Consider the following 17857-nt stretch of genomic DNA (forward strand, 5'->3'; position numbering starts at 1 on the left):
TCCATCAAATAATGATGTGTTATATCAAGATTATATACTGATTCAAATAATCATATTATTTAAACAATGAGAAAAAGGATAATGAGAAAAGGATAAATGTTCAAAAGTATCAGAAGTAGTCACTCAAAAGTAATACTGGGACTATAAAAATGACTATAAATATCTGCAAACATGGCACATTGGATCAGGGTGGGGCCAAGTCGGAGCACTCACTCTGATCCCGCAGGCTCTGTGTTGGTTGGGGAAATTTTAAATTGAACCAAAACAAACGATAACAATTGGCTTAGGATTGGCAATGAAAATTCGTAAAATGCAACCTGCAGAATTAATCCGAATTTAAAAAAAAAAAAACATTGCACATTCTGTGCTAAAAATTTATGTAAGCACACAATAAATTATATGATAAGAAGTCATGACAAATGTTTTTGTTACTTTAGCTTATTTTATGTTAATCAGGTTTTAGCTATATATATATATATTTTTTTTTTTATTTATACATAGTTCAACATTTTTAGTCAGTTTAACAGATGTAAGTTAAGATGACTAGGAAAGTTTATTTGGTTCAACTAAAAAAAATTAAGTCTCTGTCAAACACATACCTATATATTGTAAATATATAAACTTTCATTCAAGTCATTTTGGGCCTGGTATTATATATGGGGAAGCTTTAGTTTTATGAAGTTATATTACCGTCATAAATTGATATTCAAATAAAATTCCTCATTATTATTCAATATATCAATATATTCTATATATATATATATATATATATATATATATATATATATATACATATATATCAGATTTTTTTTACATAAAGTATGGTACAAAAATATTTTATTTTAACTTACAGATAACTCCAATGTACACAAATAATCTAAATAGCACATGAATGTTGAGAAGAGAACTGAGCATTTTGTTCCACACTGCCCTCTAGTGGCTGAATGTGTGCATAGTTGGCAACGGCTGTCTCTTCATAATGCATTATTACACCACTGACCAGTAACTCAAACATGCTGTCCTCACTGTTCTGAAGAGCACAAAACAGCCAAACAAAAACAAATTCCATAGTGAGAAGTGTTAGCTAACGTTTCTCTAGCACAAATCTGTGATTGTTCTGGATTAGCTGGGATATTGCCATCCAGGAATGAGGGGTGTAATTCAAACGGCATCAAGTCAAATTCCATCCACCTGCATTCCAACCAGATCCAACACTTGGCAGACATACGGGCAGCTTATTAAGTGCCAACCTGCAAATGCAATTCACCTGCTCACAGAAGGAACCGCTCATCCTTTTCAGGTGATCATTTTAGCACTGTTTCTCCATTTTTAATCGTTTGAGACTCTTGGTGTTTACAAGTTAAAGGAGGAATAGCAGAGCTAAAGCTGCACTTCTTCAATCTTTATAGCATATCTGTGAGTTCATTGTTCCCTGCCTTCATTCCTAGCATGCCTGCTCACAGTGCCAGAGTTATGAAGAGGCTAAAGGAGGTACAAGAGACTCAAGGTCAAGCCGAGATGATGAGTCAAGAGCCATTATAAGAGCTGAAAAGATATTCAGCAGAATTGTATCTTCGTGTCAACCAGGTGGAAGGAGACAAAGCAAAACACAAGGTGTTCGAGTGTCAATGAAGAGCTAATCGTGGGAGAGAAAGTGTTGTGCTTAACAACAAAACCGGACAGATTTCTTTCCTCATTCATGTCCTAGTGAGATGTTTGTCTTAGAGTGACAGAACATAGCTTTCTGACATGTCGAAAAATAGGCTGCACTTCCTGAATGCTTCCAAAATTCATTAAATGACACTTTGGTAAAGGTTTGAACAAATACCATTAGCGTATAGCATTTGAGTGTTTTGGTTGTCAGCTAACATAAATTAAAAATTGCTCCAATTTACCTCATTAATACAGTCTTTTTGTTTTAGCGTGGACATTTTTTATGTTGATTTAAAAACATTGTCTTGATAATATTTCATAACATTACCTTCAAAGTTCAAGGCCTGTTCACACCAACACAGACTGTATGCAGTTTTGATATGTAGCTTAGACCAACGGAAAACAAACAGACTGAATGATTGGTTGCTGTTACTAGTAAATAGTTGTTATCTCAGTTCTATTTTTATCCTGCTTGAGAAAATAACAGAACAGAGAAACAAGACAGCCTGCTATTAATTGTGTTGTTTTAATTGTGTTTAAAACAACAGGCTGGTTGTTTCATAAGACCTCAATAACTAAGTTTCCATCAACTTTTTTATGCACATTTTGGAATATTGCATAAAAACAGAAATGCAAAGATGCATATGCATTTTGAAAATGCACATTAAACATGCATGCACACAATTCAGTAGGATAAACTTTTCATCTGAGAAGAAAAATGTGTATAAACTATGTGTTTTTACCAGATAAATTCCAGCATACACATAAGTCAGGTGATTTAGTAAGGTGATCTGCTATAACAGATCATGTAATAACATAAATAGGTGCAATGGGGCAGCATTAATAGACAAACCAGAGGATCGACCACATTGTAAAACACATGTTTTTTTTTGGTGATTCGAAAATCCATAAGCCAAAGTCCATCATTCAAGTGGTTCAGTATTTTAATCTTAACCTTTAATCTTTAATCAAAAAGTGTTTAAAAGCCGCTACACGTCCATTGCGTTTTGTACAAGGTACAAGTAATTTAATATGAAAAAGGGTCACAGTGGCTTCTCCTACCTAAGCAAATTCCTTTTATCATTTTGATATTTGGTGACAATGTATCAGAAAGTTACAATTATGCATTGGATGGAAATCTTGCTTTATTTGCAAAGGTTTTATGCGATATTCCAAGTTTCCTCATGAATCTAATTCGCATCTTTGAATGGAAACACAGCTGTTGTATCATCAGGAGCCACAGTTAATAATCTAGGTTTGTCTGCATATATATTTTTTTACATTCAAAGTGTCATAAACCCTTCACTTACATTTTATGAATTACCAGAACCAAAGTTTCAGCTAAAAACCTTCTTTAATTTAATTTAAAACAAAAGTCACATACATAAAAGTTCTTAAAATAATTTAACACATTAAAGCAACTGAGATAGGGTGGCACGGTGGCTCAGTGGTTAGCATTGTCGCCTCACAGCAAGAAGAGTCCCGTCTGGATCAGTTGGCATTTCTGTGTGGAGTTTGCATGTTCACCACGTGTTGGCGTGGGTTTCTTCCGAGTTCTTCCCCACAGTCCAAAGGCATGTGGAATAGGTGAATTGAATAAAACTAAATTGTCCGTAGAGTATGAGTATGTGTGAATTAGTGTGTATGGGTGTTTCTCAAAACTGGGTTATGGGTGGAAGGGCATCCGCTGCGTAAAACATATGCTGGTATAGTTGGCAGTTCATTGCACTGTGGCAAACTCTGAAATAGAGACTAAGCCGAAGGAAAAAGAATGAATGAATGAAGAAACTGAGATATGTTAAAGTATGATGACTAAAACAATACATTTTTGACTACATTACAAACATATCAATGTTCAGTGGCCAACAGAGCTTCACATACTGCACACATACAGGCAATTAATTAAATTAAGAAAAGATCCTAATTGGTTTGACAGCATGTGTTGCAAATCCTCACATTGTAAACACATTAAAGGGCACCTATGATGAAAATCATCTTTTGGAAGCTGTTTGGACAGAACTGTGTGTAGGTATAATGTGTCCAAAGTCATATTGGGGTGATAGAAAGACAGTAAGTCTCTCTTTTTTTTTAAATTTCCTGGCATAAAATAGGATCCAAATCCCTCTCATTTTGAGAGCCACCACAACGTGACATAGGAGTGTGGTTTCAACACCTACCAAATTTGTTTGACAGTGATGTATTAACACGTCTCCATAGTAACGTGTATAATTACATCAACAAGACAGGACATGCGCAAAGCAACCGGGATTAAAAGATCTGTTCAGCTCTCTGTGATCATCAATCGTCATCAAATGGGATCAAGAATGAGTTTTACAAGTTTAAAATGTTTTCAAAACAGTGCACTTTTGTAACAGCCGCATGTCATACAATTATAAAAGAAGACGCTTCAGTCCCAGGTTGTGGATGGTAAATCAGGTTTATTTTGTACATTAACATAACAGATATCCATACAGCAGTGCATATTAATGTGTATCCTGTCACATTTACAGTGCAAAGTTAAACGCGCATACTGTGTGTGTGTGTGTGTGTGTCTGCTGTGTGTGAGTCGAAACTTTGTAACAATACTGTGTGTGCCTCACCAATGCAGAAAGGCTTGTATCAACTCCACAACAAACACATCAAACAAATCATTGGGAAAGTTCTTACTGTACTATTTCTCACAAACGTTACATGAGATCTGCTTCCTTCTTGTCTGTCACTGTCATGTTTATCTGATGCAGCCGAGGTGTAGACTGAGGCACACTCTGACAGGCACGTGGGAATGGTGGGTGGGGAGAACTAGCATCAAAGGCACAGGCCACAAAAACAGCTACAATAGCCGCGTTTTCACTATCGCGCCTAAAGCGAGCGAGCCAGGGCGAGCCAAGGCCAGTCGCGTTTCCACTATCACTTCCGGGGCGTAATCGGGCCAAAGCGGGGCTTCCTTGGGGCCAGCGTCCGGCCTTTTTCGGCCCGCCGAATACCTTGGGCCAAGGAGGGCCAACTGGGGCTTCGGGGCGGGGTTACGTACAAAGGCGGAGTTTTCCTGTGAGGTAAAGAGGAGACAAGATGCTTTCTTCCCTTACATTTGTTTTGCTATCGTCGTTCTCGTCGCTCGGCTGCTCTTTTGCGCCTTGCAGCCAAAATCTGTGTTCGAAGTAAATGCCGCCGAACTCGAATGTCCTTATCCAGGGATCGCTGTCTGGCCTTACACCAACAGACCACAAACAGTAAAAAAGCAATCGCTTCGGTGTTCTCCATCTTCCAGCTCTCGTAGTGATGCCAGGTTGTGTTTGTGGTTATAATTTGAGTTTTTTGTTCCCGCTGAAGTGGGCGGGTTGTGTGACGTTTGATTCGGGGGACATTCTGGGGGCTGTGTTTGCGTGACGCGCTGCGAGCAACTAGCCCGACAGTGGAAACGCGACATGATTTTGGCCTCATTTCTCATCCTCCCGGGCTATTGGCCCGGCCTGGCCCGATTAAAGCCCTGGCTCGCACTGGCCCGATAGTGGAAATGCGGCTATTGTGTTCAGAGCAGCAAATTCCAACATTCTAAATGGTCAAATAAATAATGTGATGGGTGTTTTGAGTTGAAACTTTACAGACACATTCTGGAGACACAAAAGAGTCTTGAAATCTTGAAAAAGGGGTAAAATAGGTGCCCTTTAGTAAAAAACACATTAAGAAAACGCTTCCATTTTCTCACAACACAAGCAAATTAAAGGAGCACAGAACAAAACAGAAATGTTTCAAGGGGATCCTAAAACGTGATGGATGGGTTGCTGGAATATTTTGTAATTACATGCGTTTTCTTTAATTGCAGCATGTTAAGCTCTCTCAGCCACCATAAAAACGGCTCTTTGATGGTGATGTTAATTCAGTATACTGCTGTGCAAACAGCACACTAATAGACACCCCGGCTAGATTATTCCATCTCCAGTGGTATTATTAGAACTAAACAAAGTGATATAGAGGTCGAGAGGTCATGGGCTGCTGCCATGACAACAGGAAATGTCCCCATACTGTTATCGGGTGTCCCAGCAGTGAAGTATGGGTGTGTGTGTTTGTCGGACAACAGGGTGTAACCATCATGACCCAGACTGAGGTCAGAAAATTTGTTCATGACCTTGGCAGCTTCTTTTAGACTATCCTCATTCCTGTACTTTCACTCTGAGTCTCTAACTCCCATTTCATTCATTATTATCACTATGCTAGTGTCCTTGTTTCACCACACCAACATTATGGCCACAGTCACCATTAAACGGTCCAGAAAAAAGGTGTAGCAGTCAGTAAAAAGTGTAAAAGGGATTTGTTTTTCCCACTTATCTTGACTATAAATGAAGTGTGTGAGAAGTGTGCCTTAGTCCGTCTGTCAGGTTTGAACAAATAAATGCTTTCTTAAGGTAATAAAAAATGGAGTGAGTGGCTGTTTATAAGCTCTCAGTGATGTTTTCTTGCAAAGGTTGGGAGAGGGTGACAGAGGCCAAGTTTTTGTTGGAGTAAACGGTGACGAACATGTCAACAGGTGTATCCATTACTGTGAGTTACATAATGAAGCTCACAAACACTAAGACACATGAGACGACTTGGCTGATTGGGACTCACAAGCAACAATGTACAGAGGTAGCAGAGTTAATATAAAGAAAAGTCAAAAGTTTGGAGCCAGTAGCATTGAATAAATTTGGAAAGGTACTTTTCTTCTGTTGATAAATTAATTAATTAATTAATACATTTTCTTTTCGGCTTAGTACCTTTATTAATCTGGGGTCGCCACAGCGGAACTTATCCAGCATATGTTTTACAATTTTTTTTCTTCGGCTTAGTCTGATTTTTAGGGATCACCACAGCAGAATGAACCACCAACTACTCTGGCATAAGTTTTTTGCATTGGAAGCCCTTCCAGCTGCAATCCAGTACTTGGAAATAACATTAACGGAATGTTATTGTAAAGTGTTACCAAAATTTTAACATGTAAAAAAACAAACAAAAAAACTTAATTATTATTTTAATGTGCTTACCTAACCCCATCCCTAACTCTACCCTCACAGTGACCTCGTTAGCTTTATTGAGAGCATTGTGTCTGGCATTGCATCACTGAGATATGCAGTCTCAGCTTACATCATCAAGGCTGCATCCAGATATTACTGGTAAATTCAGCAGTCATGTGTTTCTCTCAAGACATTTTTCTCCCTTAAAATGGTTAAACGTAAAATACTTCCTTACCGATGATTTTGTTTACAAACTAGGACTACCAGTTTAGACTAAAAAATCGAAGTGATGATTTCCAACTGTAATGAAGTCAACAAATTGAACTACATTATAGCCACTTAAACAATCAGAATAACTTATTTAATTAATCAAAACTATATGACTGCAGATAGCTGTGACACAAGCAAAACTATTTAGTAAATGAGCATATGTCAACTTTGTTAATGACATGTGGTACAATTCTGTGTAAATCTGAAGAGTTTTCTATTGAAATCTGTCCTTACTGGTTGTACTTATCATCACAATCTTCTCTGAAGTACAAAATATACTTCTTAGGAAAATATGTAATGACATTCCTCGACTCAAAGTCAAAAGTTTAACTGTTTTTCACAGTTTTTATTTTTTCTTTGTGTACTTTTTAACCGTTGCCTGGGCAGGGAAGTGTTTGGAACATTAAATGGCTGTCCTTTGTCACTGTGTTCTTTCGTGTTTCTGTGACGTGTATAGGGGTGTATATCAGTGTCTCCAAACAGCATTAAACATTCACATGGTCTTTATTTCAGAGCTATTGCGGGAAGCTCTCGTTTCATTCAGCCCTCCTCTGTTTGACCACAAGTCATCATTCTGCCTTGGCATTCAAGATCATCGCTAACAGATGTCTGGAACTGACCAATTGAGGAAAACTTTACACTTATCGCAGATCATACTCTTGGTAAAATATGGCCAAAGTTATTCAATTTTAAAATCGCAATTTCATCATTACAAATATGCAGTCAGGAATCGATTTAAATGCATGGAGTCACACTTTAAGGTACAATTATTGCTATTAATAAACTATTAACTATGACTTTGAACTATGAACTATGAATAAACTCCGAATCTACTGCTTATTAATAGTTATTAAGGTTAATAGTGAGAGTTTGTCACTATGAATTAACATTCATACATACATGTTTCAATAGAAATGAGGTTTAAATTAAACCATGGATTATTGTCGGCACATTTTGCAGCACAATTTAACTAGATTTCGAACACAAAATTATGAAATTATATGTAAATAAGATCTTAAGACCTACTTAAGAGTTTACCTTATTATATTTATCTAAATGTAAACTATAAAACATTGAGGCTTTAAGAGGATTTTCATGTCCACTCATGGCAAAGTCCCAAAAGCTTTCTCTGACTGGTCAAACTGAGACACAGTTCTGTTATTCCCCTTTCTCACTCATGTGTGATAAAGGATCAATGTTTAATGTGTCTATGTTTTGAGTTAGAGGGAATCCCATGCACAGTGATCTCACTCCTCAAAAAGCTTCCGGACCTGATAGAGCACTCTGGCTGGAGGGAGGGGGTGGACAGGGGCTGAGCTCAGTGAAACAGGGGTGACGCAAGGAGTTAGTGCTGCACTGATGAGCCCCTAAGCCCAGAAATGTCCTGAATCAGGACAGCCCAACTGATTTGTTTGGGGAGGGGCCCACGAGAAGCAGCTTCTCCTTCACACTCTGTTTCAAGAGCCAAGGGGAAGGGGTAGGGGTACAAAATTAGAATCGGGCCTAACTGTTCCATTCCATGCCGATCTGGTCCAGTCAGCTGATTTCTGCTTTTTGGACTCCTTTTATTTATTTATATTAAATTATAGAAAAAAATAAACAGTGTGCTTCCTTTTAGCTAGCTATGGACAGACAGCTGCTCAGAATTCTGGGTCATTCAACTGGAACTGAACCCAACTTTCCTTAGGACAGTTTGGCAAAAGTGGCTACAGTCTTATGGGTAAGCTCTTTTTACATCTGTAGCATGTAGGAACATCACAAACAGGGAGAAAGTCTGTCGTTATTCTGGTGCCCACTGGGTGTCAAGGGGGCCCCTTGTTATTTCAATAAAGGGGGACTCTTTGTAACATGATTTCAACCAAAGGGGACCTAGAGTCATGTAGATGAGTTCTTTAGTTCTTCTGTCATAGCTATCATGCAGTGCTGCTGCTAGTAAGGAGAAAGGTGATGACAGCTCTTTGGACTTTCAATGATTTCAGTCAGAGGAGACTCAGATCAAAACATGATAGAGTCTTGTAGGTTATTATTTTACCACGGCTAGTATGCATGGCTATTGCTAGCAGAGAGAAATCGGGTCTTAATTCTAGGTGTCCTCTTGCTGTTAAGAAGACACCCAGCCATTTCAATGAAGGGGAACCCATAACCATAGTGGGGGGGTTATGGTCTAGTGGTTAGGGAGTTGAAAAAGTTGCAGGGACAATTACCAGTCCCGGCAGGAATTGAAGGTAGGGGGAACCCCACTCTCTCCACCTTCGATACCCAGTTGAGGTGCCCCTGAGCAATGTACCTAACCACTAATTGCCGCGCGGATGCTGGAGTAGCTGTCCACTGCTTGGATGGGTTAAAAGCAGGGGATCAATTTTTGGGTGTGGGTAAAACCATCCTTGACAAGGTTCACTTCACATTCACGTTCATATATAGACCAAAATATAAATCATGGCTAATACATAGAGCTGTCACTAGTAGGGAGACATCTGATGACAATTTTAAGGGCCCCTGTCTGTAAGGGGACCCCTGGGTCATTCAGTCATTGGGAGCTAATCAGAATACAATCTGAAGTGAAGGAAGGTAAATGGACCAAAATTTCTTTTGTCATGCTAGTGGGAAGAAAGATGGTACTGATTCTAATAATCACCAGCAATTTCGATCAAAGTGAAACCAATGCCATAGCTATGCAATCTTGTATGAGTCTTGTATGGCTAGTATGCAGGACTGTGGCTAATATGGAGAAACTTGGTTTCAAATGTAGGGATCCCTGACTGTTGAGGAACCCTCTGCAATGGCCCCATCAGTAATCAGTAAACACCCTATGAACCACACTCAGTAAAAATTATACTTTAAAGATTTTAACAGCAATTGTACATTCAATAAAACGAAGTGCATTTATTGTACAAGGTGTCAGAGACTATAAAAACAGACTGTAAAGTAACGTGATAATAATAAAAAGGCATTTTAGAGAAATTTCTCAGTCATCTTTTAATAAAATGCCATGTGTCTAATCTCTCAGACATTTGCACACTTTGGCTTTGTCTCTTCCCATGAAGATCAGAAAATACTATAAATCTCGGAATCTAATGAGAGAATATGAGACAAGAAGACTCTGAATGACATGTTATGCACAGTGTGTGTCCAGCTAAAGTCCCAAGTGTCTGCTAACTCACACAATCTGGCAACTCTTGTGCTTTTTCAGTGTATCAGAGGGAGTGTGAGACTTGTGGGGGTAGGAAGAGAAAAATCTAGAATCTGAGTCTTTTAAAATAGGCTCCTTTTCTGGTTGGACCTCTACAATAAAGTGGTCCAGCAGGTTTAAAAGAATCAATGTCCAAGAGGACCTCTGGGATTAGCTTTGGAGAACTTTCCCAAGAAAACTTAACAAAAATATTGAGCGCATGATTTTTCATGTAATGTCCAGTATTGCTCATACTGTCTTAGATTGTACACAGTGTTTTATAAACAGATACTACATGGCAGAGATCCTCAATACTCCTAAAGTTTTGTGAGTGATTTCTAAAGTGTTGCCAAATTTTAGACTTTTTTATAATAATATTTTCAGGGTTTTCACCTTTATTGGATAGGAAAGTAGAGAAAATTGACAGGAAAGCATGGGGAGCAGAGAGAGGGGAAAGATCGGCATAGGACCGCGAGGCAGAATCGAACTCGGGTCGCCGTAAGCACCAGAGTGCGTGTGTCAACGCCCTAACCGCTACACATAATTTGTAGTGTTGCCTGGATTATATGGGTGATTGTCTAGGTGTTAAGAGTGGCACTGCTTTCTAGTTAAACGATGTTGCAGGGGGGTTGTTATCTGATTTCTGTTTTTTTAGGGGGGAAACTCTTATGATGTTCTGTGTTGTAGCTACGGTGTTTTTAAATGGTTTCAGGATTTTTGAACATGTGAACGGTTATAGTTCATTTGTTGTGGGTGGTTGCTTAGGTGTTGCTAGGGCATTGCTAAGAAGTTATGAGTAGTTGCTAAAGTTTTCCAGGGTAATTGCTATAATATTTTTAGAAAGTTCCATGTGATTGTAAGTAGTTTCTATATTTTTACTACAGTGTTCTTAGGAGGTTCTGGGAAGTTGTATTTTTGCTTAATTATAGGATTAATATTGTTATGCCTGGATGAATGGTAATTGAAAGGTTATTGCTAGGGCACAACTGGAAGTTCTGAATGGTTGCTACGTAGGTGATTGCTAATTTCTAGTTTAGGTGTTGTGGCTATTTGGACATTGATAAGTAAACCCCTTCTGATCAAACAGATATGAATGTGTACAGCAAATATATCTAGCCTTGCTCTCACTCATTATCCTTCGGCTTAGTTCCTGATTTATCAGAGGTTACCACAGCGGAATAAACCACCAATTGCTCTGGCGTTTGTTTTATGTGGCAGATACCCTTCCAGCCACAATTCAACACTGGGAAACACTCAAAATCTTTATCATTCACACACACTCAATTTACCTATACCGCATGTCTTTGGTGTGTGGGGGAAACTGAAGGAAGCCCATGCGAATACAGGAAGAACATGCAAACTCCACACAAAAAGGCCGAGCCTGGACTCGAACCAGCAAACTTCTTGCTGTGAGGCAACAGTACTAACCACTGAGCAGATTAACCTACTGAATCTACTGAATATGACAATTCTTATTATATAGCATTAAAATATATACCCTAACAATGTTTACCCATGACAACAGCACACAATGCATCTGATGGGACCCATGCCAAAAGCTGTATTGTCTGTCCAGTACAGATTTTGAGCCCCAAAACAAATGCAAAACAAAACAAAAAGTAACAGCAATAAACAGAAAGTTATTCCAGAGAAGGCATGCCCGTGTGATTATAACCTAATCCGCCTTGGATAAGTGATGTCCCAGCGATAACCATACAAATAATACAAGAAAGAAATACCATGTTCAAGGATTAGACAGACAGGCACCAGAGAATGTGGCTAACTATATGGTATGGTAAACCTTTTCATCTATGGTATCAAAATCATCTTTGATTGTCATCAGCAAATCCAAAGCTTTAAAAAGCTTGTAATACACATTTCGGCAGGTTATAAATACCCTGCATTTACAGGTACTGAAGCAAGCAAAGAGCTTTTGCTTACCTTTAGAGGCATCATTGATGGCAGGAATCTGTTTGGTTTTAGTGTTCTCTTCAGACCGTCCACATGGGCCTCCTGACCTGCTTTGTCCATTGCTGAGACTCCTCTTGCGTTTGCTGCCCTTGAACCAACTAAAAGCCCGACTCAAAGACGAACCACGTTTCTTCTTACTAGCCTGAAGGGCCAGGACCTCAGTGATGTCTTTGGGCACCAAATCTCCTGCAGAGCTCCTCCTAGACATCCTGAGGGCACCAATCACCAATCTTTGACCCAACTGCACTTGTATCCCAACAAAACCTGCCTCAATAACAACAGAGAGAAGAGAGAAACATGAATGATGTATAACATTCCGACATGTTTAAAGATGAAACTGTTGCACCACATGCCATATCCTACACTGTTTGTTTGGAATGTTGTTTTGGGACCAAGTAGGGTTTTGATGCAGAAACATATCCTACTTGGCAAAATGACGGCCATTACCCAGCAAGTATTTTTTGTTTTCAATAGATGTTTAATAGACCTCTAAACATAGTCGTCTTGGCTAAAACAAGACAAAATTTGGGCTGTCAGTGAAAATCTAATAGACGTCTCAGAATAGGCCAAAACTAGACTAGTCATCAAATAAACTGAAATGACCGACTACACATATAAAGTCTGTCTAATCTGTCTAATTGGCAACTAGTCTAGTTTTGGGCTATTCTTAAATGTCTATTAGATTTTCACTAACAGCCCAAGTTTAGCCTTGTTTTAGCCAAGCTGTCTACTTTTAGATGTCTATTAGACGTCTATTAAACACAAAATTGTTTTCTGGGCATCTTTTTAGCATGAAATCACATTATCAATGTTTCTGCTTATAATATAATATTGAGAAATAAGAATAGACAATTTACATATGAACACAAAAGGAGACAATTAAATTTGATAAAGACAGCAGCGGATATAACTTATGTTCTTATCGCTGCAAAACTACACCAAACTCACAAATCACTACTTTATTCATCTTCAAACTAAATTTACAATCTTAGTTTAAAGCTCATCCAGCTAGCACATTCAACAAGATGTCCTGTGATGTTAAAGAATTAGGTCAGTAGGCAGAGAGTTGGTAGCTGTTTGAACACATTCCTCAACATGAGGGTCTACACTAACAAAGCAATCAGGTCAAATGCATTTTCGACTACCTTGGAAAGTGGTCAAAAGTATTTCATAGCCCATTTACACCTGTAATGAGTGTTGTCCACTTGTTATTGGATTAACAGAGCCAGATCTTAACACCAAATGTGGTCAAAATGCAGTATAACTTGCTTACAAGTTCAATACCTCTCAAATCACTTATGTTTAGTGCACAAGTCTGAACCTACAATGTTTTGATTACCCTCAACTATATTTTGTGTAGTATAAGGATTGAGCAGCCACTTCAGCTAATGTGCCAGGTGTCTTTAAGAAAAGAAAGGAAATATTTGAGAAAAGTTGCAATTACTTCTTCTAAAAAAAGATGTCTGATGTTAGTTTTGTATCAGGTATTTGCAAGTCCTGCTTTAGCATTCTCGTGCAAATGTGGCACCCTCATTCCATGAAAACGTTTCTTCTCGCTAAGCCTTCTAATCTGTCATGGTGTGAGATCTAGAGGTATGAGAGACAAAACAAAAGTAGCAGAGAGCGCAAAGGGGAGAAACACGCTACCTCATGCAAAAGCTGGCAGTGAAGAGTTCCTGTTCGTCAGGGAAAACAAGCAGAAGTAAACTCCACAACATCCAACTCACCCGCAACAGCTTTGGCTTGCTAGAGATGGCTATGTATTCTGTAATTTCTCCTTTCAACGTTTTTCTATTTCTTCATATCGCAGAGAAGAAAGATCCATCTTTCCAACACCTCAATGCTGTAATTTGACCAGCAACAAAACCTCTGGATGCAGTAGCATACACACCCCCATGTAAGAAGAAACTCAAACTCTCATCACACTAACTTACTGTACAAGGCAACAATTTGCAACTCAAAACAGCTGTCACATTCATAAACGCACATTATATGTAGCTAGACACATGCAGACAAAAACACCAGAGGGTACCTTGCCTTCTTTTCTTGCGTCCTTTTGTCCGTGTTTCTCAGTGTGTGTCTTGTCTTTGCTGCAGTGCTGTGTTGTACTGTTTATTCAGCTCTTTTTGGGTGAGTGGAGCTCCATGCTGGTCAGTCCTCCCCCTCCTGTCTGTTTGAGTCGCTGGTCACCATTCAGCGCAGTGCGGAGAGGAACTGCAGTTCACACGTGTATTCCACCCAACTATTTCACAATGACAAGCTGGCTCCCTCCCTCCATGACTCTCTCCTCCTCTTATGTCTCTCTTTCTCTGTCTCTCTCACCACAATGTACACACAATTTCACTTCTCTCCTCCTTCACTTATCGCACTCAGACATCTGTCCACTCCTCCTCTTTCTCTTCCCTGTCCACTTGTTGGTTTTGTTAACTTACTATCTTGTCCTCATCAGAGGTGGTGAAGGGACACTATTCTGTCTCTTGATGGGGAGGCTGTATTTGTTTTGGAGGCATTAAAATGAAGCCAAAAGTTGATCATTGTGTAAAAAGAGCAAAGGGCTGCATAAGCCACGTTGATTATCAGCTACAGGTGATTTATGAGCTCTGAAACCTGAGATGTAGCATGTTTTTGCACATGACTGGGGCATAGACTGTGCAGTAATGTGAGTCTAAAAGTAAATCAATACACCAAAATCAGGAAAAATATTCTAATGTTGGCCTTTTCTTAAAAGATCTCAAATGTATTTTCAAGATTTCAGTCACAATTATGAATATTTTATGAAATCCACAAAGCATAAAATATATATTTTTTGTACAAAAAGCACAACCAAAACATTTCAAGCATTTGTCTGCGATTTCTCAAAACCTGCCGGCGAGTCAAAATCGGGGCTAAAATCATGCAGTCTGAACTCGCCATTACTGTAACTCTTTCCCTGTCATTGACAAGAGAAAACACTTCCCTGCCATTGACCGAGTTTTACGCCAATCTGTAGTTTAGGTGTATTATGGTAGGGGAAGCTCTAACACATGTCCTGAGTGAGGTTCATGATATCAGATGCTCCGGGGAGTGAAATCTGAGAGAGCTAATGTAAGATCATGAAATAAGGGTCACACAACCTTCCTTTGGCTTAATCCCTACTGTTTATTTCTGTTTTAGATCTTGTCTTATATTATATATAAATAATTTATATATAAATAATTTTTTAAAATGTTATATATATGTATATATAAAATATAATATATGTGTTATATATATGTTATATATATATAAAATATATATATATATGTTTTAATTGCAAAATTGTCCACAAATTTCTGGCAATTACCACCACAAAATCAGTCATTTTTTTTCTGCCAAAATTTTTTACAAATTCTAGGGGGGGCCTGAGTAATGTAACACTCAGGTGCGATTTTAAGGATTTTTATTTTAGTGGGCTCAGCTCCTGAGGTAAAAAATAAATAAATAAATAATAATAATAATAAAAATACAATGAGTACAATGAAAATGAGTACATTCCCTACAACCACTCTCTGTGCAAGACTGTATGGTATAGTTAATCCCACATGCACTAACACAAAAATGTGTTTTATATTGGTAGTTAATTTTAAAATTAAAATAGCAAAATGTTCGATAAGAGCTACTTTTTCGAGGAAACAGCTGTGATTATGAGGTGAGCACCAATGAAACAGTAGATGGGAAACCCGATGGCTCCTCCATGACATTGGGGTACAAGTGATACAAGTGTATGTATAGCAAAGAACTGCAAATAAGCAGATTTTAGGGGGGCTAAGTAGAAATATAGGGGGGCTACAGCCCCCCTAAAATAGGCCTAACAACGCCCATGGTAACACTTACTCTGCATGCTAGGACACCAGTGTGAACTTGAGGGGAACTGACTTTGTGACTATCCAAGCAAAAGCATGGTCTGCTGTGAGAAAATATATAAAATTTGTTTGCTAATGACATTTTTGTACACTTGTACTCATGTTATCATTTTATCATACCTTTTATTATCATTTTTAACAAACTTTAAGTGTCCAAATTCTTTAGGGGTGCACTGTCTATCTGTCTGGTAACCATTGGCAACAGTTATGTAACCATTGTTTGATGGTGAGAATTTTGTACTTTTATGACTTTGATTTCACTTATTCATTCATTTTCCTTCAGCTTAGTCCCTTTATTCATCAGTGGTCGCCACAGTGGAATGAACCGCCAACTTATCCAGGATATGTTTTACACAGCGGATGCCCATCCAGCTGCAACCCAATACTGGGAAACACCCATACACTCTCACATGCACACGCTCAACACTATGGACAATTCAGTTTATTCAGTTCACCTATATCCCATGTCTTTAGACTGTGGAGGAAACCAGAGCACCACGAGGAAACCCATGCCAACACGGGGAGAACATGCAAACTTCACTTAGAAATGCCAACTGACCCAGCTGAGACTAAAACCAGCAATCTTCTTGCTGTGAAGTGACAGTGCTAACCCCTGAGCCGCCATGGCGCATAGTTTAGATTTATATATATATATATATATATATATATATATATATATATATATATATATATATATATATATATATATATATATATATATTTATATCATACGTTTTAAGAGTGACTTAAGTATCCAAACTCTTTAGGGGGGCATGTCTACCTGTCTGGTAACCAATGGCAACGGTTAGATGAGGGTATGCGCAGGGACTTGTCTCCTTAATGTAAAGAAAAGCTCTTTGCTCTTTAACCTCTAATGGGGTTTATCCCTCTTGGGAGTTTTCCCTTGAACTTTGAGGGCTTGGTTGCTGTGAATTCTCTATTTTGGTTCGTTCACAGCACAGAGAATCCACAGAAAGAAGGCTAAGAATAGCAGAGCTAATAGTGATGTCATATCTCGTGGGAATCAGTGGCAAGGGATCTGTTACTGGCTCATCTGGTTTCCTTTTGAATCCTGGCAGACGGTGAGCTCACTCGGAGATGTGAATGCTGCCGCTCCAACAACTTCCTCTGAGATGTTGTTTCATGTCTGTTGCTAATGTTTCATCTTTCTTTGATTATGATGGCATATTGCTATTTAGAAGTGTGCAAGCCAAGAACGCTATCACAAATGTGAAGTTTTGACATTGTATTCCTGAGTTTCAACAACTTCTGGTTTCAAGGCGTTAACCCTTGTGTGCTGCTGGGGATGTTTCATCCATTCTGGGGTGATTTTAAGTCTTAATTTGGCCACAACTTTCTCTGTTTCAGCAAATGGAATTACTTTTGGTGACAAATCCTATTTTGACACATATTTTGAGGGAAATACTTTGAACATTTTCAAAATCTCAATTCACTCTGGGCAAATTTATTACTCCTTTGTTATGTTGGTGGCTGTTTTTGCTCCATTGACAGTAAAAATGACACACTTTACCTCTTCCCAATACCAACAATCAAGAAATCAAAAGTATATACTGTCATGATTTTATAATGAAAGTCAATGGGGCAAAACAGCCACCAACACAATGAAAGGGTTGTTAATTTGAACAGTGCACAAGGGTTATTAAAGTAAGGTAAAACCGAAATGCCTGAAATAAAAACTGTATAGTTTACAATTCAAATTCAAAATGGCTGCCTTTCTATGTGTATGATTTTGTTTCATATTTTTGTAGATATTGGGATGTTACATGTGTCTAATGAAATATTTACTTGTATGTAAAACATAGCACAAGGGTTGTTCTTTGAAATTTTGTACTTGACTGTACTGAAGCTTTTAGGCAACTGTTACGTTCCAAGTATGTCTTTTTTGGTTTTTTGTGTTTGTTTTC

At 38.4% G+C, this 17857-nt stretch overlaps 1 protein-coding gene across 4 annotated transcripts in view; it reads right to left on the reverse strand.

Annotated features, from left to right (window-relative positions):
* The window catches only part of LOC130247086 (uncharacterized protein KIAA1522 homolog), a 64865-nt gene extending 50531 nt beyond the window's left edge, over positions 1-14334 (reverse strand). The window contains exons 1-2 of one of the 4 annotated variants that reach the window (XM_056480272.1): positions 14084-14333; positions 12022-12315 (exon numbers count right to left, since the gene is read on the reverse strand). In XM_056480272.1, the coding sequence (XP_056336247.1) occupies positions 12022-12259 (238 nt within the window). In that variant the 5' untranslated portion in view covers positions 12260-12315; positions 14084-14333. Of the gene's footprint in view, positions 1-12021; positions 12320-13778; positions 13866-14083 lie in introns of those variants that run through there. The other 3 variants (XM_056480269.1, XM_056480270.1, XM_056480271.1) reach the window with 3 other exon arrangements.
* Positions 14335-17857: the final 3523 nt, after the last annotated feature.

Source organism: Danio aesculapii, chromosome 19 (genome assembly GCF_903798145.1).
Source record: "Danio aesculapii chromosome 19, fDanAes4.1, whole genome shotgun sequence".
Classification (NCBI taxonomy): Eukaryota; Metazoa; Chordata; class Actinopteri; order Cypriniformes; family Danionidae; genus Danio; species Danio aesculapii.